The sequence below is a fragment of the Lissotriton helveticus genome, chromosome 8 (genome assembly GCF_964261635.1).
Source record: "Lissotriton helveticus chromosome 8, aLisHel1.1, whole genome shotgun sequence".
NCBI classification, from domain to species: domain Eukaryota; kingdom Metazoa; phylum Chordata; class Amphibia; order Caudata; family Salamandridae; genus Lissotriton; species Lissotriton helveticus.
Window position 1 is genome coordinate 1,472,487,466 of NC_136069.1, and position 25,960 is coordinate 1,472,513,425.

At 48.0% G+C, this 25,960-nt stretch overlaps 1 protein-coding gene across 2 annotated transcripts in view; it reads right to left on the bottom strand.

The window, feature by feature from the left end:
* Window positions 1-25,960, bottom strand: part of FAT3 (FAT atypical cadherin 3) — a 741,111-nt gene that overhangs the window by 115,924 nt on the left and 599,227 nt on the right. For both annotated transcript variants that reach the window (XM_078658413.1, XM_078658412.1), the window contains exons 17-18: window positions 23,170-23,367; window positions 20,006-20,804 (exon numbers count right to left, since the gene is read on the bottom strand). In XM_078658413.1, coding sequence (XP_078514539.1) covers window positions 20,006-20,804; window positions 23,170-23,367 — 997 coding nt within the window. The remainder of the gene's footprint in view (window positions 1-20,005; window positions 20,805-23,169; window positions 23,368-25,960) is intronic.

Here is a 25,960-nt window from a genome sequence, read left to right on the forward strand (position 1 = left end):
TGGGTCCTGTCGGTCTTTGCTCTTGGTTTCCGGATTCCTTTCCGGACTGTCCCCCTTTTTGGGCTGTTTTCACGGTTGCTCGGTTGTCCTATGACCCGTGTTGCATTTGCCTTCTTCTTTGGATGTCGGTCTCTTTTTGTCTCTGGGCGCTGTTGTGCTGGTTCCGGTGGCGGAGCGGGGCCAGGGTTCCTATTCCTCTTTGTTCTTGGTCCTGGCGCCCGTTGGTTCCTTTCTGCACGGTCTGTGTCCCGGGGCTTTATACCTTCGGTGCCGCTGGTCGGTTGTTCCCCTTGCGGTCTGTCATTCCCCTCTTCCTGTTTTGGGTGTTGTCTGTTTTTCACGTTCCATCCGTCTGGCTGGTCCGCGGTTCCTGCGGTTTGCTGTGGATGGGTTCATTTCTCTGTTTCGGGTGTTGCCTTTCGGCCTCTCTCCTGCTCCCCAGGTTTTTTCCGCGGTGCTGGCTCCTGCTGTGCAGGTTTTTTGCTGGTTGGCGGTTCCGCTCTGCTTGCATCTGTTGTTCTATGTTATGCAGGGTCAGGTCTGGTCCATACCTGGGTGGGTGACCGCCTGGGGGGTGCTGTTGGCTTTAACCTATGTGGCTTTTGTCCGGTTTTTGCTTCCACCCTCCTTGTGGCTGTTCTGGCGATGGTGGCGTTGTGGCCTTGCTCCGATTTCTGGGGTTCGTTGTGGTTCTGGCCATTTTTCTTCTGGTTCCTATTCGGGGCCTTCGGTTTCTCGGGGCCTGTTCGTCACTTTGCAAGGGGCTGTTTTCACCCTCCGGCTCCGTTCTCTTCCCTGTTGGCTCTTTTGTGGGTCCTGCTGGGTCGCCCTTCTGCCCTTTGGGGTTGGTTGCGGTTCCTGGAGGTGGTGACTGCCTCCGCGGCTGTGGTTCCTTGGGTTTGCCTGTTCCTCCTGTCCTTGGTGTTTCTTCTGATTGGCTCCTTGGGTCCTTTTTCGTGCAGGTTACATGGCTCTGGTTCCTCTCTCCCCTGTTCTGGTTCCTACTTTGGCCTGGTGGCTTTGCTCTCCCGACCTGGTGTTTGGGGTGCGTTTTCAGCTCCCTTCTCTCCTCTTGTTGTCCTTGGACGCCTGTCCTTGGGGTTGGGCGCCACGTTGGGGTCCTTGGTGGCCGCCGAGTTTTTTGATTCGTGCTGGCCTTCCCGTGGCTATTTGCTGCTTGGGCCTTCTTGGGGGGACCAGTTGGTTGTCTCTGTTCCTGCTGGCTTCCATGTGTTGTTCCCACAACGCTATGGCTCATTGGTGTGTCTGATGCCTCTGGTAGTTCGGGCTCCCGCGGCTCTCTCTGGGCCGTGTCTCCTCTGTGGGCTTTGGGTTTGTATTCGGGTCTGTCTGCATTTTCGTTCGTAGATGCTGCTTGGGCCGTTTCCTCCTGTCCTCTGTTTTGTGCCCTCTGTGCTCGCTTCGGCGGCGCATTTCTTTGTTTAGTTCGATTTGGTGTGGATTTGATTGGCCCCTGCTCATTTCTTTGGCCTTCGGGCTTTCTGTGTGCCTTCCCTCCTATTTCTCCTCCTGCATATTCGGGGGATGTAAGGAGGTGTGTGTAGGTGTCTGTATCATTGGCCTCTCTGTCTTTGTTTCCGCTCCTGCTGCTGCTGTCGGGGGTCGGGTTTGGCCGGACTTCATTGTCTCCGGCTCTGCTTTTTGGTCCACAGCTGATTTTTGCCCTGATGTCACTTGCTTCCGACGGCCTGGCTCTTGTGCGGCTGTGGTTGGCGTCTTTGGGCTGTTCCTCTGTGGTGGCTCGTGGCATCACGTTGTCACGTCGGCCTTCGACCCTTGGGTGCTGTGGTCGTCTTTGGGGTTCTTTTTTCTCTTTGTGTTCTTCCCATTGGGTAGTTCCTGTGCTGGGGGATCCTGTCTCTGTGTTGGATTTTCTCGGGACTATTTTTTTTACAGGGCCTTGCCCCTTCCGCTTTGTCTTCTCAGTGGGCGGCGGTTCGTGCTTGTCGGGGTCCTGGAGCCTCCTTGGTGGGTTTTGCCCCTTTTGGTGAGTCGGTTTCTTCTAGGCTTTCGGCTTCGTCGGCCGGTCTCTCCTGTGATCGTACCTTCTTGGGTTTTTGCCTGCTGTTTGGGGGGGGGGGTCTGATGTTGCCCCCTTTTGGGCTCTTGCTGGTAGCTGACTTGTTCTGGTTGTCTGTTACTGTGGCTTTTTTGCTGGCCATCACCTCTGCTCGTTGGTTGGGTGTGTTTGGTGCTTTGGGTGCTCTGCTCGTTTCTTTTCCCTGTTGGGAGTTCCTGCCGGATTGGGTTGGTTTGTGGCTTGTTCCGGCCTTTTTGCCTGTGGGTTCTTCCCGTTTCCTTTGGCAGCTGGAGGTGTTTCTCTGTTGGCATCTTGGACGTTGCTGTTCATTGATCTTTACTGATTTGTACTCTGCATGGATCCCTGGTGTCCTGCGTTTTTTTGTTGGTTCTCTGCTTGTGAGTTCCTCACGTTGTTAGGACTGGGACGGGGAGGACCCATGAGGGGGTAATGTCTTATTACTTACCGGTAATCTTCATTACCCCGATTAGGGTCCTCCCCGTCCCAGTCCTGTACCCTCCCGCCCTCCCGCTGTGTTTGTGTCGGAGTCTTGTTGATAACAGGCATGGCGGTAGGGGCTTATGTAACCTTTGAATAACTGGCGTTGTGATTGGCTGGGTGGAGGCAGGACTGCCTCACGTTGTTAGGACTGGGACGGGGAGGACCCTAATCGGGGTAATGAAGATTACCGGTAAGTAATAAGACATTAGTGGAGAAGTCACTGCATGACGTCTTGCCATGAGCTTTGTAAGGGAAAGAAAATCCTTTAAAGAGAGTCATTTTCTCTGTGGATTTCTCTTCTCTTGTTGAAACTCAGGAGCAGCGACATTGTCATGGTGTCAACAGGGCTTTAAGTGAAAGCTTTTACAATATTAAATACAACAAGCCAGAGCTGCTGCTTATTTATCTTATGCAAGTAACAACCATTGACAAAGCCAATAGTCCTGACTTGTTGTAGGTATGATGTTACTTGTTGTATCATAGATGCAATGACAGAAACAGCAAAATACAAGTCGGGCGGCACACTATGCTAAGCACGTGTTTTTAAGTCACGCCCTTAATTACACTGGTGATGCCCCTTTGAGAGACCCCCCAGTTTTTTCGCCCCACTTAAAGCCCTGGTAATGATAATATGTAAAAGACCTTTACAATCAATATACTGTCTGGTACTGCAAGTTACATGTCCTTCCTCATAACACCCAGAAGCCAGACTGCTTACGTTATCAGGGCTTTGCTCAATTGAGCTAAAATGTACAGATTTTTCCTACATGGACAAAATGTAAACAGTGGTTTCTGAACAAAAATATCAATGACTTCTGCTGAAACAAAGTGGACACATTAGCTCCCGCTTATAATATGTGGTCTGATGTTACCTGGCTCCTCTGTGCCATACAGTTTCTCTGATTTGGTTTGAAATACACCCAACCTCACTGTTATGTGTAAAGCACCTAATGTTTGAGACGCTCCTGCCATAACAACGTTCTGAGTAAAGCGCTTTTATTCCCGTGGGCGCTACATCTGCGCCATATCAAATACCTGAAATGGAAAAGACAGTCTATCTCTTTTCATCTAAAAATGCTAACAGCTGTGTAGCATGTAACAACACACTGGCACACAATGAAATGTATCCTATAATCATGTGTGACCGTGGCCATTTTAGGAGGCAAACCGAGCGCTGGGAGAAATGCCAGGAAAAAAAAAATGAAAACCGTGTCTAAATGTGCAAGCAGCGCTTCAATGGAAAACTGCTCGGCAGAAAACCTCACTTTTTGCCAAGAAGATTCTGAAACGTGTTGAAATCTAGCACGTACCGCTGTAGCGTGCGATTTACGGCTGCGAGACACACCTTGCATTAGTCTTGGGCCTGTGTACAGGGAATGTATTCACTGACAGGATTAAACCCAATAAAAGTGTTGATAATGTGTTCTGGTCACTCCTTGACGGCGCCATCGCTGCGCGAGAGCCACATTCTGTGGGTGGAGTACGTCCCATTAACTGGTATATATTCCCCCAGTGGCTATTCGTGTAAGTGGAACCCCAGCACCCTAAAAAAGTCGGGGAGCCTATGGCAGGGTTTGTAAGTGCGTCATTCCGCAGGCGCGCTTTGCGTAAGTGGCCAGATGAAGTGGACGCTCCTATGGGGCCTTCTTGGCGACGCCGGCTCACTTCCTCTTCCCACCTTCCTTTAAGTGGGCCTCTGAACTGCCGCCAAGATGTATATAAATCCCCTGGCGCGCCGCCCGCAGACGGCCTGAATATACATCAGCCCCGGCCGGCGCTGATCCTGCTGAGATCTCAGGGTCCCTCCTCTGCACATTTTCACAGCCCCTTACCTTCTGATTAAATCTCCAACCATAAACAATAAATCAGGCCCTGGCTTTTGCTATCAATCACTGCCACGTTTTAGCTGATTCGAGCGCCTGATTTGCCGCTCGGGTTCGTCGCTGCTCAGCCAGAGCGCCGCGTGGTCAGAATCTAATACCAAGAGTTAAGCGCCACTGAAGAGTCAGTGAGTTATGAAGGCGCTTTTGGCATCTGGAATCTTCCACCGGCCTTTCAGTGAATTGCTTGACTCCTGCTAAATGGCTCTAGCGTTTAGCGTAATATACCTCAAAATATGTAATAATAAAAATTGATCAAAATAAACGCGTCACGAAGTGCTCACAAGTTACATGATTTAAGCTATACAAGAAACCGAAATGCCACACACTTTCTCCGGGCTGCACAAGTAGCTATCAATTTGAGCCAACGAATTGGCACTCATTTTATGTGCATTGAAGGGATGAGAGTCTGTGTCTACTGGCACCAACCACTGAGCTAGCAAACTAAAATACTGTCTTTTATTTTGCCTGTGACTCATCCAGCAATGCGGCCAAGGCAGGTACAGGTCGGGGTTAATGCTGTAACGAAACTTGAAGTCCCCCCCCCCCCCCCCCGCAAAGTACATGGAAGGGCCCCCCTCCGGACCTAGTCAGGAGTGCTCAGGCCAGGGTAATGTGCTGAGGGCTGCCCCGGAGCTCGCCCCCCAACACTGCGGGGGCTGCAGGGGCCTTTGTTACGCTACTGTTGGGAGTACACACGGGTGGAAGACTTCCACCCACTATTTTCACAGGGTCAGTGGCGGCTCCTCCGCTATGGTGGTGGAGCATCGCCCCACTGCTTTTAAGCAGAGCAAAGTAGAAACATAAAATGATAATAACTTTGAATTATTATCTTTTTATGCTTGTGCTGCTTTGCCGGCGGGCAGGCAGGGCTGCTCTGCTCTTGGAGCAGGGCAGGGGAGGCGTGGTTTGTCCACTTCTAAGTGCACATGACTGTTTGGCCGGCCCTCCAGGGCCGTCCAAAACAGTTATGCGCACTTTCCCTGTTCTCCATGCAGGCTGCATTACAGCCTGCATGGAGAACATACTCAGGCCCCCATTCCCTAGCTGAGCGTCGAACCAGGACACTCAGAATTTAATTGGTCAGGGGAGACTGGGTGCTTACAAATCACAATGCTGCTTGCAGTGTTGTGATTGGCCAGTGGGGCCTGGCTGTGCTTCCTGTTCCTCGAGTTCGACAAGAGAGCAGGAGCAGAGACGTGGAACCCGGTGGAAAGGTACGTTTTTTTTGGGATTATTTTTTAGATTTGCCTCCCCACCCATCACCCGCGAGCCATGCCGGCCACCACTGCACAGGGTAGAACCTTCCAAGAAGTTGGGCCCCACTATAAAATGCCGAACTCGTCCAAGTGTAATTTTCAGACACCGGGACACATTCAGCTGCCCCTGCACGTTGTCTGCTTTGGATCTGAGCAACAACGTGCATGTGATGGAGCTCATCAGAATCCAGCTGGGCCCATAACAGCTCCTTTTGTTGGAGTGTCCTTGGCTGGGAGCTATCTGGAGACTCACAACTAGATGCAAATGCAGTGGAGGGTAAACAAAGCCACACAGTCTGTTAGCACTTCACACATACTGAAGAGAGGCACACTTTTGACTTTGTATATGAGAGATGTTCATGCACTGTAATAATGCCAACTGTGTTAATCTGTTCCAGTATTTACACAAAATAAAATGTAAATCCTTCTATGTTTCTATTTCTGTTATAGTGCTGCTCATCTAAATGCATACTCATTACATTGAAAACAAATCATATAAATGTGATCATCAATGTCAGGATGTGTTACATAAGGCAGTAAATGCTGCAAGGTGCAGGAGCCACATATCGTCCTTCATAGCTCACTGTGCTAGATTAGAAGCATTACAATGTATGAACTGCAAGTAATAAAAGGATCTCTGTGTTAAAAGTAGTAACCCACTTACCTATCTGTATAAAATAAAAGTCTGTCATCTGCATGTTATGTGATGTGCTTTGCAGGAGGCACATTAACCCTCTATGCTACTTTGAGTCAAAATGAGCACTAGACAAAACACAGATCTTTCCAGCCAATGTGTTAACCACCAAAGTTATCTTACCATTATTATTATTCCCTCAGATCTGCTGGGAACCCAAAGATCTGTGCAACAGGTACATTAACCCCATAAGATATTTTAAAATTCAGACTTTGCAACCAATTAAGCAGATCAGGTTTACTGTCATGTTTCTCCTTGCTGTTAATTGCTTTGTGGTAGAGGTTTAAAAAAACAACTGTATACATTGAGGCCCAGATTTTGAGTCAGGATTGTGTCACTTTTCTGGCACAGCCCTGATGCAAAATCTATTTTGAGATTTACAGTGTCACACAAATTGCGTTGTGTAGATTTGTTAGAAAAAAACATGAAAGCAATGCAGCACATTGCCTTGTCATGCTTTACCTTGCGTCAGGTAGCCGTTAGATGCACAGGCAGGTAAAGCAATTTCATCTACATGGAAATATGCTGCATATGGATTATTAATGCCTTACCAAGATAGTTTGGTCAGTCCTTTGGTAAAGAAAGCTACACATTGACAAAAGGCAACATTGTTGTATGTGTAGCCTTCAAAAATGTGAGTTTTCAGTCTAAATTAGGAGTGTTTGCAGGTATACACGGAATGCGCTCAAATGTACTCATGATAGACCTGTTAAACATATGTCTGAGGTCTTAAGATCTGATGTCACTTCTTGTGAAGTCACTTCCTGTATATCCTGGGTTGTGATGCCACTTCCTGTGATGTCACTTCCTGTAATGCCACGTGCAATGTCACGTGCAGTGATGTCACTTGCATACTGCCTAACTTCGTTAGTCATCCCACTTCTGTTTTTAGGGCTCGACCTCTGGCAATGCGCAAGCATTGCAGATGTCGAGACATATTGGTGCTTATCCAGAGCTTATCCAAAGGGGCGATTTGTTGCTGTGCCCGTGAAAAAGCGCGTGCACAGCATCAAAGCCCCCAGCCTCCCTCAAGCTTTCCCCAGCGTGTGCTCTGGCATTTCTCCTCCCCTAATTATTCATTGCCCACGGCCGGCCGGCACATCAAAGGCTGCTGCTCCCCGTGTGTCTTCTCACCCTTACTCTCCTCTATTCTTCCCTTCTTGCCTCTCCCCGCCCCCCCTCCCCAGCACAGCAACAGTTCTCATGAATGGTACTGCAGCAGAGGTAATTAATGGGCTTTATAGGGATTCGTGTTGTTTTTGTCGTGATAGGACGGCATCATTTCAGTTGCTGGCTTTTTGGAAAAGGACTGGTAAATGAAAAGCGTGCACTTATGTATTGGTTCAGGATTGCTTGCATAGCCCAATCTTCTCTTTTGTGCTGATACCCTTTTGTGAAACTGTTAATGAAAAGCTCAAGAAGTATATCTTTGCTGCTTTAGAGGTTTGTTTGATTTCGCCATGTTTTTGTACTCAACACAATATTTTGCCTTCGAGCATAATACATTTCTTTAAATGTTTCACATCACAACTCTAGGTAATTTTTTTGTTGTGCGAGTAGTTCCCAATGGTACTTTTCCTACTGTTAGTGTATGCCTTAAATGCGTACCAGCCTGAATGCCTTTCTCGTTTTAATACCGGTGTCCCTCAGTTCTCTCAGGGCGTTTTGGTGTCAGTATTTATCTCAGGCTTTGCTATCAATTATTTTTTCAACATCTGTTGTGCCTATCTAAAGCAATCTCTCCGTCACTGTTTCTTTACGTGTCTAATTATCTCTTCCTCTGGCTGTACTTCATGGTGTGTTCTGATTAGTAGTTGTAAGTATCTGTTTATATATGTGTGTGTGATTCAGTCTGTCTTTTGGTCTGCCAGTTCTGTCCGTATGTTTTAAGCTCTCTCACTGTGTCTGCTGTTAAGCTGGCCTTTGGTCTTTCCTTGTAGGTTTATTATTGCTTCAGTGGATAAGAGCATTTATTCTAAGGACTGTCTGTCTGTGATTGTCAGTCTGTCCGCTGCTGTCTAGGACTGTGTAGCTGTCCTGCGCTCACCCTGACCGGTTACCAGCCAGTCATCTCATTTGACGGATTGTCTGCTGTGTCTTCCCCTCAGAGATCCCCCGTGTCTGCTGCTCGTACAGACCGCACGTCCGCTGCCTTCAGTGGCTGCCTGTCTTTCTTCTGCCGGCGTCAAGGCCATCTGCATCCCTTTGGTCTGCACTCCAAGGCTGCCTGCCCCCCTCGGCTCTCCAGAGATGTCTCTTTGTCTGCACTCTGGTCTTCATGTCTGGTGTGTACTCTTCCACTTTCCTCTGCTCTCCAGGACTGTCTCTCTGCCAGCCCTCTGCTCGTTATGCCTGTGTCTCTGTATGATCTCAGTGCCCGTCTGTCTGAGTGCCCCCTCCTCTCCAGGACTGTCTCTCTGTTTGCTCTCTGCTTTTCGCGCCTGGCTGTCTCATTGTCTGTCCTCTTTCTCTTCTCTCAGCGGGCGTCTGCCTGCCTGTCTTCTGCTCTCTATCGTCGCCGTCGCTTCTCTGTCTCTCGACAGCTTGGCAAGGCTTACTCATTGACACTGTCCCATCATTCACCGTTCCCCAACCACCCAGCTCCACTGATGCACCCACCACACAGCTCCACTGATGCACCCACCACACAGCTCCACCGATGCACCCACCACACAGCTCCACCGACACAGCTCCACCGATGCACCCACCACACAGCTCCACAGATGCCCCCACCACACAGCTCCACCGATGCACCCACCACACAGCTCCACCGAGGCACCCACCACACAGCTCCACCGATGCACCCACCCCACAGCTCCACCGATGCACCCACCACACAGCTCCACCGATGCACCCACCCCACAGCTCCACCGATGCACCCACCACACAGCTCCACCGATGCACCCACCACACAGCTCCACCGAGGCACCCACCACACAGCTCCACCGAGGCACCTACCACACAGCTCCACCGATGCACCTACCACACAGCTCCACCGATGCACCCACCACACAGCTCCACCTATGCACCCACCACACAGCTCCAACTATGCCCCCACCACACAGCTCCACCGAGGCACCCACCACACAGCTCAACAGATGCACCCACCACACAGCTCCACCTACACAGCTCCACCGATGCACCCACCAGACAGCTCCACCGATGCACCCACCACCCAGCTCCAACGATCACCCAGCACACAGCTCCACCGACACAGCTCCACCGATGCACCCACCACACAGCTCCTCTGATGCACCCACCACACAGCTCCTCGGACGCACCCACCACACAGCTCCACCGATGCACCCACCACACAGCTCCACCTATGCACCCACCACACAGCTCCACCTATGCACCCACCACCCAGCTCCACCGATGCACCCACCACACAGCTCCACTGATGCACCCACCACACAGCTCCACCGATGCAGCCACCACCCAGCTCCACCAATGCACCCACCACACAGCTCCACTGATGCACCCACCACACAGCTCCACCGATGCACCCACCACACAGCTCCACCGACACAGCTCCACCGATGCACCCACCACACAGCTCCACAGATGCCCCCACCACACAGCTCCACCGATGCACCCACCACACAGCTCCACCGAGGCACCCACCACACAGCTCCACCGATGCACCCACCCCACAGCTCCACCGATGCACCCACCACACAGCTCCACCGATGCACCCACCACACAGCTCCACCGATGCACCCACCACACAGCTCCACCGAGGCACCCACCACACAGCTCCACCGAGGCACCTACCACACAGCTCCACCGATGCACCTACCACACAGCTCCACCGATGCACCCACCACACAGCTCCACCTATGCACCCACCACACAGCTCCAACTATGCCCCCACCACACAGCTCCACCGAGGCACCCACCACACAGCTCAACAGATGCACCCACCACACAGCTCCACCTACACAGCTCCACCGATGCACCCACCAGACAGCTCCACCGATGCACCCACCACCCAGCTCCAACAATCACCCAGCACACAGCTCCACCGACACAGCTCCACCGATGCACCCACCACACAGCTCCTCTGATGCACCCACCACACAGCTCCTCGGACGCACCCACCACACAGCTCCACCGATGCACCCACCACACAGCTCCACCTATGCACCCACCACACAGCTCCACCTATGCACCCACCACACAGCTCCACCGAGGCACCCACCACACAGCTCAACAGATGCACCCACCACACAGCTCCACCGATGCACCCACCAGACAGCTCCACCGATGCATCCACCACCCAGCTCCAACGATCACCCAGCACACAGCTCCACCGACACAGCTCCACCGATGCACCCACCACACAGCTCCTCTGATGCACCCACCACACAGCTCCTCGGATGCACTCACCGCACAGCTCCACCAATGCACCCACCACACAGCTCCACCGATGCTCCAACTAAGCTCCACAAATGCACCCACCACACAGCTCCACCAATGCACCCACTAAGCTCCACCGATGCACCCACCACACAGCTTCACTGATGCACCCACCACAGAGCTCCACCTACACAACTCCACCGATGCACCCACCACACAGCTCCACCGATGCACCCAGCACACAGCTCCACCGAGGCACCCACCACACAGCTCCACCGATGCACCCACCACACAGCTCCACCGATGCACCCACCACACAGCTCCACCGATGCAGCCACCACCCAGCTCCACCGATGCACCCACCACACAGCTCCACCGACACGGCTCCACCGATGCACCCACCATCCAGCTCCACCGATGCACCCACCACACAGCTCCACCAACACAGCTCCACCGATGCACCCACCACACAGCTCCACCGATGCACCCACCACACAGCTCCACCGAGGCACCCACCATACAGCTCCACCAAGGCACCCACCACACAGCTCCACCGATGCACCCACCACACAGCTCCACCGATGCACCCACCACACAGCTCCACCGAGGCACCCACCACACAGCTCCACCGAGGCACCTACCACACAGCTCCACCGATGCACCTACCACACAGCTCCACCGATGCACCCACCACACAGCTCCACCTATGCACCCACCACACAGCTCCAACTATGCCCCCACCACACAGCTCCACCGAGGCACCCACCACACAGCTCAACAGATGCACCCACCACACAGCTCCACCTACACAGCTCCACCGATGCACCCACCAGACAGCTCCACCGATGCACCCACCACCCAGCTCCAACGATCACCCAGCACACAGCTCCACCGACACAGCTCCACCGATGCACCCACCACACAGCTCCTCTGATGCACCCACCACACAGCTCCTCGGACGCACCCACCACACAGCTCCACCGATGCACCCACCACACAGCTCCACCTATGCACCCACCACACAGCTCCACCTATGCACCCACCACACAGCTCCACCGAGGCACCCACCACACAGCTCAACAGATGCACCCACTACACAGCTCCACCGATGCACCCACCAGACAGCTCCACCGATGCATCCACCACCCAGCTCCAACGATCACCCAGCACACAGCTCCACCGACACAGCTCCACCGATGCACCCACCACACAGCTCCTCTGATGCACCCACCACACAGCTCCTCGGATGCACTCACCGCACAGCTCCACCAATGCACCCACCACACAGCTCCACCGATGCTCCAACTAAGCTCCACAAATGCACCCACCACACAGCTCCACCAATGCACCCACTAAGCTCCACCGATGCACCCACCACACAGCTTCACCGATGCACCCACCACAGAGCTCCACCTACAAAACTCCACCGATGCACCCACCACACAGCTCCACCGATGCACCCAGCACACAGCTCCACCGAGGCACCCACCACACAGCTCCACCGATGCACCCACCACACAGCTCCACCGATGCACCCACCACACAGCTCCACCGATGCAGCCACCACCCAGCTCCACCGATGCACCCACCACACAGCTCCACCGACACGGCTCCACCGATGCACCCACCACCCAGCTCCACCGATGCACCCACCACACAGCTCCACCAACACAGCTCCACCGATGCACCCACCACACAGCTCCACCGATGCACCCACCACACAGCTCCACCGAGGCACCCACCATACAGCTCCACCAAGGCACCCACCACACAGCTCCACCGATGCACCCACCACACAGCTCCACCGATGCACCCACCACACATCTCCACTGAGGCACCCACCACACAGCTCCACAGATACACCCACCACACAGCTCCACTGAAGCACCCACCACACAGCTCCACTGAAGCACCCACCACACAGCTCCACCGAAGCACCCGCCACACAGCTCCACCGATGCACCCACCACCCAGCTCCACCGATGCACCCACCACACAGCTGCGCCGAGGCACCCACCACACAGCTCCACCGATGCACCCACCACACAGCTCCACCAATTCTCCAACTAAGCTCCACCAATGCACCCACCACACAGCTCCACCGAAGCACCCACCACACAGCTCCACCGATGCACCCACCACACAGCTCCACAGATGCACCCACCACCGAGCTCCATCGATGCACCCACCACACAGCTCCGCCGAGGCACCCACCACACAGCTCCACCGATGCACCCACCGCACAGCTCCACCAATGCTCCAACTAAGCTCCACCAATGCACCCACCACACAGCTCCACCAATGCACCCACTAAGCTCCACCGATACACACACCACTCAGCGCAACCACAGCATCACTCAGCACCACCACAGCATCACTCAGCGCCACAGCATCACTCAGCGCAACCACAGCATCACTCAGCGCAACCACAGCATCGCTGGTTCAAATATGTTCTTTCAATGTTTCAAGCTGTTTTCAAGCTTTCATGCTTTATTACAAATCACAAAAAGATGTTAATATTTCACTTCTGTTCTTGGATTTTCGTCACAATAAAAAACACTGAACATAATCTTCACAAAAGTTATTTACAAAAGTTTAAGCTATTGCCATTACAAATTAAATAAACTATTTAAGTATCAATTATTTAAAAAAATTAAAAGCCACTGTTATTTGTAATATCAAAACATCTAAGTCACGTAAATACAAAACATGTTGCATTACAAATGCTATAGGTGTTTGCGAAAGTTATAACTATTGGCATTGTAAATGAAAAAGCTAATAATTTAGCTATTTAAAAAAATAACACATAAATAAAAAAAAAATCATTTATAAGACCAATAGCTCAAACTTTCCTAATGCGAGCCCTATTGCATTTCCAATGCTTGTTTAGGACTTGTGCCCTGAACGTGGCTCTCTGGACTATTTCATTTGCTGGTTTGTGTACATCATAAAAAACAGAAAGTGAAATGGATGTGGTGGGAAAAGCAACATGCTATTTGGATATATTACAATAGTACTAAAATACATTAAAATCTGAAATGCATTAGAATCTTTCTTTTCCCCAGCAAACACATGCATCGGTGTTACACATACAGAATAATTGAGCCATTCTGTTCATGAATATATTTGAAAATACTTTTTTGAGAAATACAACTTTGCCGACTCAGCAGCACTAGGCAAATGTTTTCTTTCTTCGAGCCCTCAAAAAAGGGCCCATTTTTGCATAAACAGAAGGTCACTTGTAGTTCTTGGTGGGAAAGGTAAGGAGATACTCTGAACTTAGGTGCCCCAGATTCAAAGATGCACAACTTCTGAGATCTCCCAGACGCAGGAAGAAACATGTGGAAGTCATCCACCGTGCTCAACCCCACACTTGCACGAAAGGTATACTTGATCTAGCTGACTCCAAGGAACAGCTAAATACCTGTTCTAGTTCTGCCTCTCGGGATCTGCACATTAAGACTTCAGCTGCCAGAACAAAGCACTCAGCAGTCACCTTGACAATGTCAGGCACAAACCAATCATTCATTTACATTATCGTTAGACTACAATCCCACATCTGCTGCCTCTCTAGAGCAAATTATGTGAAAATAATGGTTGTGTAATGACTGTAATGGTACAGTACGTCTTCTTAAAATACTGCTCTAAGCTGAAATACAAGCCCTACTAATGAGAGGAAGATGACGAATTTGTACTGCAATGTTTATGCAGAACGCAAGGGCTTAATTTGAGTCAGTGGTTTCAAGTGTGGCCCCCTAGCGCTTATTTATGGGGACCTGTGCTTATTTTTCCTCAATAGACTTTGATAGAAAAACACAAAAAGTGGAAAGACAGAGGAGAAAGATGATAAAACAGCAACAGAGGGAGAAAACAGGGATGAAAAAGAACCTGTAAGAGTGATATAAAGATGGAGGGATTGTCCAGTGGTGGATTAGAGAGGCATCAAGTGGAATCAAGATAAGAAATCCTTGGTGTTAGAAATGGGGTCTCTAGTTGGCAGTTGGTTGTACCCTGTCCAGGTAGGGACTCTCACTCTAGTCAGGATAAGGGAGTCACACAGCTAAAATAACCCCTGCTCACCCCCTTGGTAGCTTGGCATGAGCAGTCAGGCTTATCTCAGAGGCAATGTGTAAAGCATGTATACATATGCACACAGTAATACAGTGAAAACACTACAAAAGGAGTCCACCCCAGTTTAAGAAAAATAGCCCATATTTATCTGAGTAAAAAAAGACCAAAACAACAAAACTTCAACATATACAAGTCAAGATATCACTTTTAAAAGGTTAAATAAGTTTAGTCCATAGAAATCAATGGATGAGTTCTTTTTAGCACAAAGTACCTTAGATGCGTCAAAAATGAAAAATAAAACAGGCACAGTGGAGGCGAGGCACCGGAAAAGCAAAGTAATGTGTCGGTTCCTTACTCTGCAGAGGAGGTGTTGCGTTGGTTCCTTACTGCCAGGGGAGGAGATGTGTTGGTTCCTTACTGTCAGGGGAGATGATGTTTTGGTTCCTTACTGTCAGGGGAGGTGATGTGTCGGTTCCTTACTGTCAGGGGAGATGATGTGTTGGTTCCTTACTGTCAGGGGAGGTGATATGTCGGTTCCTTACTGGAAGGGGAGATGATGTGTGGGTCTCTGGGCACGAGGCCTCTGTTGTTCCTTACAGCGATGCGACGCCGATGAAGAGACAGCGTTGAGGGACAATGCGTAAAAAATCCAGACAGGTTGCATCAATGCGGTGATGGCAATGCAGGTGCTGCATTGATTTCACAGCCGCGAAACAAGCATTGCGTCAATTCTCCATTGGCGAAGGAGGTGCGGCCTTGGAGTTGGAGCGGGTGCCATGGACTTTGATTACACTGTGCTCGGGACTCGTGCTGTCTTGATTTTTCAGCTCAAAGCAGGTGCTGCGTAACCCTGGGCGTAGTTGCGTAGTGGGGCTACGCGAAGCACCACGAAGTGGGGGGAATCTACACACACCCACACACTTCGCGTAGCCCCACTATGTGCCACACCCCTCCCTCCTGCCCTCTTCTAAATGCCCTTAATATAATTTTAACACATTCTAAAACTAGAAAACGACTTACCTGCGATGCGGCGTCCCGGGGCTTCCCCTTCCTGGTATCTTGCCGACTTCTTCCTGACAAATACGCATGCGAGAACTTGGCAAGATATGAGGAAGAGGGAGCCCCGGGACGCTGCATCGCAGGTAAGTCGTTTTCTAGTTTTATAATGTTTCAAAATTACATTAAGGGCATTTAGAAGAGGGCGGGAGGGAGGCGTGTGGCAGGCAACTTCGCTCCTCCATGGCGTGTGCGTAGTGTTGCCTACTACGCCTACTTTGTGAATCGCGAAGTAGGCAACACTACACAAACTCTGTGGACGGAGCGGAGTACTACGCCCACCCCTAGTGCTGCGTCAATTCTTCAACCACACTACAGGTGCTGCAGCAAGAAAACAGGCACTGAGAGTCAATGCATGGATTTTCCAGCAAGATTACACTTCCAAGGGCCCAGTAATTGGATTTAGCACCACTGGACAAGTAATGGCTCTCAGAAAAAGAATGCAGGCACTGGTAGGTGAAGTCTTTGATGACCCTGAGCCTTCTTAACAGATGGCAAGCACGCACAAGAACCTTGGAAGCAGGATACAGAAAGCAAAGTCCAGTCCAGTCACTCTCAGGACAGAAGCAGCAAGCAGCAGGCCAGCATAAAAAGCAACAGGCAGAGTGGCAGTCCATCCTACAGCATCCATCTCGTCTTCCTGGCAGAATGACCTTAGTCCAGAAGTGTTCTGATTTTGGGGTGTCAGAGATAAAATACTTACACCCCTTTCTGCCTTTGAAGTAGGCACACTTCAAAGGCAATTCTTTGTAGTGCACAAGACCCTGCCTCTCCCTGACCTGGCTCCAGACACACTACAGGGGGTGGAGACAGCTTTGTGTGAGGACAGGCACAGCCCAATTCAGCTCAGGTAACAACACCTCCAACTACTGTAGCTCAGGAAGGCCCATCAGCCTGGTGAATTGCGATCCGGATATGCTAGGCACATCTGAAATGAAATTAAATTAAATGAAAAGACCATTTATATATCGCGGTAGCTACCCTCAGGCGTCCTAGCGCTGCAGACATCACGCTTGATCCGTGGCAGTCAGGGGCTCTCAGCTCGCTTTTTGTGGCTATATAGGGTGACTGCACAAGATCCCAACTGTCAGTCAACCCAGACGTGTATTCTACAGACAGGCAGAAGCACAGAGTGGTTAAGCAAGAAATGCCCACTTTCTAAAAGTGCAAAAAGAACAGATAATGGACAGAATGCTGAATTAAACAAACACTCACCCCCAGTCACAGATCTGGGTTAAATCCATTGTTTTATTTTGCTAGGCACACTATACCAGTTAAGACCCAGCCATATGCAAATCAGTCTTGACCCTGTTACCCAAAGGAACAGTCCAGCCCTAACTACCAGACCAGGTCTTCCCTGGACCAGAAACAAGCATCCTGGGACCGGTTTGGGGTAACACCCCTCATCAGCCAGGCTAGCTTGAATCTGGTGGCGTAGCGAGCACGTAATCCACTTCTGGGCATACCCTTCCCACTTAGGGCAACAAATGCAATAAGAACAGATGATGGACAATAAAAATGGCATTTTCAAGCTCGCAATTTAAAATCCAAGAAAGATGTATTTTTAAATTGTGAGATCGGAGACCACAAACTCCAAATCCCTATCTACTCCCTCTGTGAAATTATACTTAAAAGATATTTCAAGTCAATCCCCATGTCACCCTATGGGAGAGAATAACTAAATTAGCAGTATTTCACTATTTACATGTCCAACCTTTTAAATACACTGCACCCTGCCCATGGGGCTACCTGGGGCCTTCCTTAGTGGTGACTTACATGTAGTAAAAGGGAAGGTTTGAGCCTGGCAAGTGCGTACACTTGCCAGCTCGAAATGTCAGTTTGACACTGCACACACAGATACTACAGTGGCCGGTCTGATACATGTTTTCAGGGCTACTCATATTGGTGGCACAAACAATGTTGATGGCACACTAGTAGCATTTGATTTACAGGCACTGGGCACACCTGGCGGACTTTACTAGTGACCTACTAGTAAATTAAATATGCCAATCTTGGATAACCCAATCACCAATACCTTTTACACAGGGAACTCTTGCACTTCAGCACTGGTTAGCAGTGGTAAAGTGCCCAGAGTCCTAAAACCAGCAAAAACGAAATGTAGTAAAAAAAAAAGGAGGCCAGAAGCAAAAAGACTGGGGAATCACGCAAAAGATGCGAGGTCTAACACTTGGTATTTAGCACAATGAGCTTCCAGAGTGCCGGCCGCATCTTCTGACCCAAAAATATTGGTCCAGCACTTAATCTTTCACAAATTAAGCATTGACAGACGCTCACCCAAACGTGTATCTCAATGATTAGACAAGAAAGATCTCTGCGTTCAATAATGGCTGTTTTTCCTATGCACAACTGGAAGTTGTTTCTACAATAACCCTGCACATTCGCTCATCTTGCTAAAATGAACAGAGCTGTGAGTAATAAGTGGAAATCCCGATGACTCAAGAAAATTAGTTGGGCAAGACAAAAGATTTTAACCACCGGTTACTGCTCTGTGCCTGTACCTATCACAATAAGGACAGGAGACAAGTGGCCCTGTCGACTCTTCCTTCCTTCCTTCCATGTACCTATCCATCTTGACTCTGTCCCATCACTGTGCTTTCCGCCCCACCTCTGCCCCAACAGGCTTTCTAACTTTCTTCGTTGAGACAGTCAAAGAGACTCTGGCTAGTTTACTGATAGTGCTGATGAGGGTAGGGGTAGGGGGTTGACACTGTTTTATGGACTCGGTCAGTCCAGGGACCCAACAACTTGACTCAGCTGGCAGAGAATGAGCTGCTAGTGCAGGGGATTTGGGAAGAAAAGGCAGATAGAAACCAAGGAGTTCAGTGTGATGCCGACTGGAGGTGTAAGGGGAAACCAGAGTGTTCAAGCAGGAGAGCTTGCTCTGGCACCTTTGCTGGCCTTTGACACACCTGGATCATACCACTCTTTATTTATTTTAATTAATCAATGAATGTATTTATTTATGTATCTACTTATTTATGAATTTATTTATCTATCTATTTATTTTATATAGTGTGAACTAGAAACACTTGATGGTTCTATTTCACTACACCTTTTAAGGAACATACTAGTATATGTAACAAATTATTTTATTTAACATGGTGACACAGACAGAAGGCTGGTTATTTTCTAAGAGAGATAGTAACAATGTAAAGTGCAGCAGAACTGGAAAAATAAGACGTATTTTACATGGGTAAAATGAGATGAAGGAGAAAGCTGAATATATAAAAACTAACTAGATAAAAAAGTAGAAGAAAAAAATTACCTTCATAGAGACACAGAAAACAAAAATAGACACTCGGAGCTTTGACACAAGATGGGTATATCATTGAGTAAGTTAACAAGCTGCTTATTCTAAATCTAAGATGGTATATTTGAGGATATCTGGACCAGGATGTCACAGCTGAGTCTTTATTCCCAACACCTTCAATAAACCATATGCTGAATATTACAGAAACACAGTGACTTGTTAGACATCCGATCTCTACAAATGTGTCAAGCTCTGAAGGACATCACTATTCTAGCCCAGTTGGAAGAGAAAAGTTCACACCAATGCCCTTCCTCCCCCTTCGCGCTCCCCTTCCTATTGAAGAAGCCAAACCTCTTACCAATACGCATTGGGTTTTGCTTTTTGAATTTCAATTACTGATGAATCGTTATTATAATTTTACTTGGATTGAAAATATGTTGTGTTAACATTTTCAAGTGCTCCATGTTTTTGACCATGAATATTTTGTGAAATAAGTAGACACAAATATAATTTTGATGTATAATGTGGAAGAGAAAGATAACTTTTCTTTGAAAAATAAATGTTAATCTGAAATTTGAATACTTGTGAAAAAATTCCATTTAAATTACAGAGGCGTTTTGCCCAATTGCTGTGCGACTAGCAGCCCTGGGTTGCCTTGGGCTTGTATTTACAAGCTCTGAAGGACATCACTATTCTAGCCCAGTTGGAAGAGAAAAGTTCACACCAATGCCCTTCCTCCCCCTTCGCGCTCCCCTTCCTATTGAAGAAGCCAAACCTCTTACCAATACGCAGACCTTGAAAATTCTCATTAGAATCAGGGTGATACATAATTTTACTTTTAGATCACAAGCGCAATTGGAAATATGTACGTACCATTGCATGTGCACCGCACATTCCTGTAGAAGCGTGGGCTAACAAAGCTGATACGAGCCGTGCTGTAGGTCATCAGCGAGTGTGAATCTATAGACAGAGTCTGCTCACAGTGCTGCTCCTGGCAGTCAAGTCCAGAGCAATTCTTCTCCAAGATGGCCGAGATACGAATCACATTTTCCAAATGCCTTCTTGCGCTTGCCAGCTTTTGAATCAAGTAGGCAGGTTTGTAAAATCCACTGTTGCTCATCTGCACAGCGAGCAACATGTCTAGCTGACTGGTGGCCGCTACCGGCTGGATGCTGATGATATGGAGGCTGTCCTGTTTCTGGATGAGAACTGCGTTCCGGAGGGAGCGCCTGAACGCATGCATGTGGAGACCAACAAAGTCTTCAGGGGACACGTTTTCAAAGCGGATGGTGACAGCGTTGAGCAACATCTCCTGGATCAGTTGCTCCACATGGACCGTGATATCCACTGGCACGTGGAAGCGGCCATCGCTGACAGAAACATTCAACACATATTTGCCACTATCAAGACCTCCCAGAGCAATGATCTTTCCATCATGGCTGTTGACCTTGAACAAACTCTTCTGTGCCGACCTGAGCGTGTACGTAAGTGCGTCATACACATCTTGATCGGTTGCGTGAATCTTCCCTATGACGCCACCAGGAAAGTCATCTTCCATTGTGACTATAAAGATCTCCAGTGGAATGGCAGTGGGTTTGTGAATACTTTCTTCAATCACGCGGATCCGGATGTAGGACTGGGAGGCCAGCTGGGGTTTTCCAGAATCCTTTGCCTGCATTAATGGAAAGGAAAGTGACCTCCATGAGTGAACCAGAAACACACATACGAATTTCTTAAGATGATTATTAAAGCAACTAGTTAAAAAAATAATGTTGCTCTCACTGAAAATATGCCTGTCTTTGAATTACTAGCATAGTGTATTGCTAAATAGTTTACAAATCATTTGCCTAACAAAGATTAATAGAATCAAAGTTGATCTAGAGCAAATCTGTTGTTCATATGACCGAAATACAGTTTTTCATACAATTCCAAATTGTGACTTTTCCACATCAAGGTAACTAAATGTATTCTGATTGTGAATTGCTAAGTATACATCAACAGTTTTTAATTAATAGCAGTGGGTAAAAATCTGATATAGTTATATTCCATAGAATAGGTACAACACATACAATGACTGTACATTTTCGACTACTCTGGAAAGCTAAGTCCCTAGGCCATTCATTTTTTTGCCATCTCCACAGGAACAACCAGTGGACAGTAACTGTGAGGGTGTTTTTTGGTAGGTCGTATTAGTTGGAGACTGCAAAGCTGATCAAGTCAGGTGGGACACAGGAATTAAACATGGCGGGATTTTATCAGGCCTGGGCAGGGTGAGTGCAATCAAAGCACTGAAAGCACACATTTATCCCATCACCCCGAAGTCTAAGCCCATTTTCCCTCTTGTCTCACAACCCAACTAAACAAAAGGACTGGGGAGCAAGTGGGCTGAAAGACAGTGCGATTTCAAGGTATCTCATTATTTTAGGCAGGAACAACCAGATGTTAGTCAATCGGTAGTGCTCCAACTAGACATCCGATTAAGGACCCGATATAGTCCACAAGTAGAGGACTGAACGGGCTGAGCTACAATCTGCTTCTGATGAATACATCAAATAGCACCTGGTGTGAGGTGGCCCAAGTCTTCTCTCTATGCACAATATCCACAAGAAACGTATTTGGCAATGGCTGCAAAAGAAGATCAGCTCTTCCAGCTTGGAAAAGTGGAAGAAGTGCATAGTCCTGGCAAAAGAGAATTAAATACTAGTGAATCATGGGGATTGGGTAGCATTGGTATCTGATGTACCTGGTTAATGTGGAAAGAGGTGCTACAACAGTTCTTTATAGACCAGGATAATGGGGAAATCGGCATCTCCATGGTTATTGTACATGGTGGGGAAATTAAGCTCTGTTCGGAACAATGTAAGAGAATGGAGCTCTGGAATTTAAATTTAAATGTGTGATCGGCATATCTATTCAATGTGGGAAGTGGCATGGCAATGGGCGTAGTATACCAAGAAAATGTGGAAACTGCCATGACCATTATAATTTATGTGCCTAAGAAATATTGATGCCGGCATTGCGGTAGCACTTTACATATGGATAGAACATACTTGCCAGGGAAAAATGTGTATAACGGGATGCTAATGTGGATATAGAGTGGTGTAATGTTGAAACTAGAATAGCATTGGTGCTTTTCCTAGACATTAAGCAATAGACATGAACCCAGCTTAAGTGGATTTTCTAAGTAAGGGTCATAGTTGATCCTCTGGAGTCAGAGAGTGTCTGTTAATCCATAGGTCGCTCCTTCATCAGTAAAGGGACATATTGTATTATGGATAGCTTTGCACCCTTCATTTTAATTTCTCCTGCCTTTTAGTTTTGCAAAGCAAGTCCACTTAATCACTGGGAGGGGTCCTATAGGCCCATACAACTACAAAAGAATGACCTAGGAATCTGTAATTTTCTGTAACTAATCGAATCTCCACTCTGAGCATCAATGTGTGTGGAGTCTAGAGCCACAGGTTTTCCAGAATAGGCACTTGATTTGCAACTTTTCCATCTAACTTTGCCTCTTCGTGGCACTGTTTAGGGTCTGCGTCGAGTGGTTCTAGTGAGGTGCATCACTCACGCGCACAGCAATCTCACAGCCAATCCACATGACAGCATCCATGCCCAGCCCAGGGTAGGTGATTGCCACCCACCTCATCTCCCTGTCTCAGTGCCAGGAATGGGGTACATCACTTTCATAAATTTTTCTATCCCACATACCCAATCTTCCAAACTTCTTGGCTTGCGTGTTGTCCCCGTTCTTAGTTTGCTCACTTCAGTTCTTTTAAGATGTTACAGTGAGCTAACCTACACTGGCAAAAGATGCATGTCTCTCACCGCTTCACCTCCATCATTTTTTTGATTACTTTTTTTATTTGTTTATATCTTTTAATTTTAATGGCAATAATTAATAAAGGAAATCATAAGTGACTTAGAAAACGTGTTAGAGAATGTGTGTTTTTGCGTTTGTACGCATGTGTACATAAAATGTTTAAGTTGGTGAACAAAATAATTTGGATATAAAGGATATACCTTTTGAAATGTATTACCTGCACAGCAAGTAGATACTCGGTCGCATCTGTGTGCGTGAACATCGTTGCGGATCTTAAAACCCCATGCTGGTCCAGCGCAAACGCCCCGTCTTCATTGCCAGACAGAATGGTGAAGGTGAATGGAGGGCCATTATGGAAAGAGTCTTTGTCTGTTACTACTAGCTGCAAGATGCTTGTGCCCACTGGTTTGTTTTCCTAAAACAATAAACAGCAAACAAAAAATTAAGGAAACACTGTCCCTCGCATTATTATCAATGAAAATTAACACGCTCTGTTATCAATACACAAGAAAACACCCGTGGCTTCATATAGACTAGAGACCAGTGCTAAAACAGGACACAAACTCAAGGGCATATTTACAACGAAATGGCGCTTTGCTTCAAGCAATTCAGGAGCGTCACGCTGTAGCATTTAAAAAACGCAGGGATGCGCCGTATTGACAAGAATACGGTGAATCTCTGTGTTTTACCTTGCGTTGCACGTAAAAAAGCTGCCTAGCACCAGCGCAGGGACCCTTGCACCATGTTCCAAAGGTGCCTGCGTTGCAGGGATGATTGTGTTTGTGCAGGAAGGCATCAAGACAAACTCTCCCTGTCTGATCAAGGTAACCTGCTGCACCTTGTAAATATCAACCTTGGACGGATCCGACCCACTGACCAAATAATTAAGAACAGGCTGATAGCTCATGCCGCGTTCTCCTGCAGACTTGATAGTGACATGTTTCATAGGGAGGAGGCAGGGCTGGCAACACTTCCCTATTTTTGCCCTGATGATGCCCTTTGGACGCTCGCCTGAGGGGCGAAACAGCGACAAACATACAATGGACTTAATGAATTAAAATCTGCACTTTATATTATCTAAGAGTGTGTTTTCTAAGCTCTCAACAGATTCCTTCTATTCAGCCCTAGCAATGTGTTTCTAGTTCTTGTAGTGTGAACCAGATTTTAATGTGTATCACTATTTACCATGTATCATCAAAAGTGCCAAACGTTTCTACACTTGCACCCCCAATTACATTGTAAATAATGATTTAAATTGCTATAAATGTACTAATTCTTTAACAATTACATAGCTAAAAGTTTTTTGTCAATATGTGCTGGTAGGCACTTGAACACCCCACATAGGCGTAGTAAGCGCTATACAATGCTACAATTCAATACAATACATATACATTAATTAGACAAGCAGCATTTTTAAGCCTAAACTGAAAACATTACTTAGATTTTAATGTGCTCATGGGCAAACCTGTAACAGTTTTGGCATGAGATTGATTTCGTTAAATTGTTGATGCGATAAAGAGTTACTGAGTTAAACAATTCATGCCACTAGAAACAGCCCCTCATCTGCCACTCCTGTTTGTGGTCCAAGATTGGCTACAGCGAGTAAACAGCAAATTCATAACACATGCTATCAAAGTGGGAGGTCTTTACTTGGAAAAAGGAGACTGCTTCAATAGTTCCTGAGAATTCTGTCACAATAAAAGTATGAAAGAATGAAATATCTTTTGGGCAAACTCTGATGGACTAAAATCTGGTACATTAAGATCTTGCGGTGAAGTTACTGGCCTTCCCTCAGCAGTCTAATATAGCATTATAGCCACTGCTGAGGGGCTGTGATGGTTGTTAAAAGCCCTGAATTCAACTTATAGGCCTGAGCTAGAGGTGACGGCCTATAACAAGAGACATGGCTCAGAAATAGAGAAAAACAGGAAGACAAGCACAGGAATGCTGGAGCACGGATCCATTTGCAATGTTCCTTCTAACATGCCTCTAATTGCGTCCAATCATAGGGTGCCTACAAAACTTCTCCCCAGACTGAAACCATTTAAAGATCTTTCACTTAGGAAGGGCTAAACTCTTCAAGAAGCTACAACACAGAGGGATAAAGTGATTTGCCAAGGATCACACAATGTGGTCTGGTGCAAACATCCTCAATTTACGCACTAGATGACATCTCGTTGGAGATCATTGATGCGGCGCCATTTATGAACTGCAGGGCACTGTCCCCAAACTAAAGTGGAAAATATGACCCGCTGGCCAATAGAAACCAATTACAGCGCGCGGCAGTGCCTCGACGCGTCCTACCAAGAAAGGCACCGCCAAGGCAATGCCGGGCTGCCGCAAATAAGGCAATTGTACATTACGGGGAAAGGGTGAAATCGGTCACTGCGGAAAGCAGTTATCTTTTCAGGAGCCAATATCAGAAGTTTAATCAGAATGTGTCGCCCTGCTGAGAGCGTAGCTCCTGCAACTTCACTCTTAAATTGTCATTCGTGGATTGCACCAGCTGACATCCCACTGGGACCCTTCTATCCGCCTTTAAGCATGACATTTCCAGCCACAGGATAAATATTCAATGCCTGTGCACCACCGTGCTGGGATCTGCTGTGTTCAGTCAAAGCACAGTTGTGAGCTCCATTACTCCCACTGAAAACTTCCAATTTGTCCTTGGTTGTTAACACATACCCTGATGTGGAATGGCTCCCGAGTATAGCCAGTATGACATATAGGAGGAGTGTTTCAAGTGGAATACCTTATTTATCACGGGTTTGGTATGGCACCTATCAGGCCCTGTGGTGCATCAGTGCGCCGTACAATGAAGAAAGTCTTTAACGTCCATGTTCATAGTATATAACTCTAGTTGCCAAAATGTATGAACATTGCAATAGCTCTCAGAGTGGAGTGACAGGAAGGGAATAACAAAACAGAGAAGCATTTTTTTTCGAAAACTCAAATAAAAACAGGGCCAACCAGATAATTTGTGATCTCCTTTAAATGCCTCAAATGCA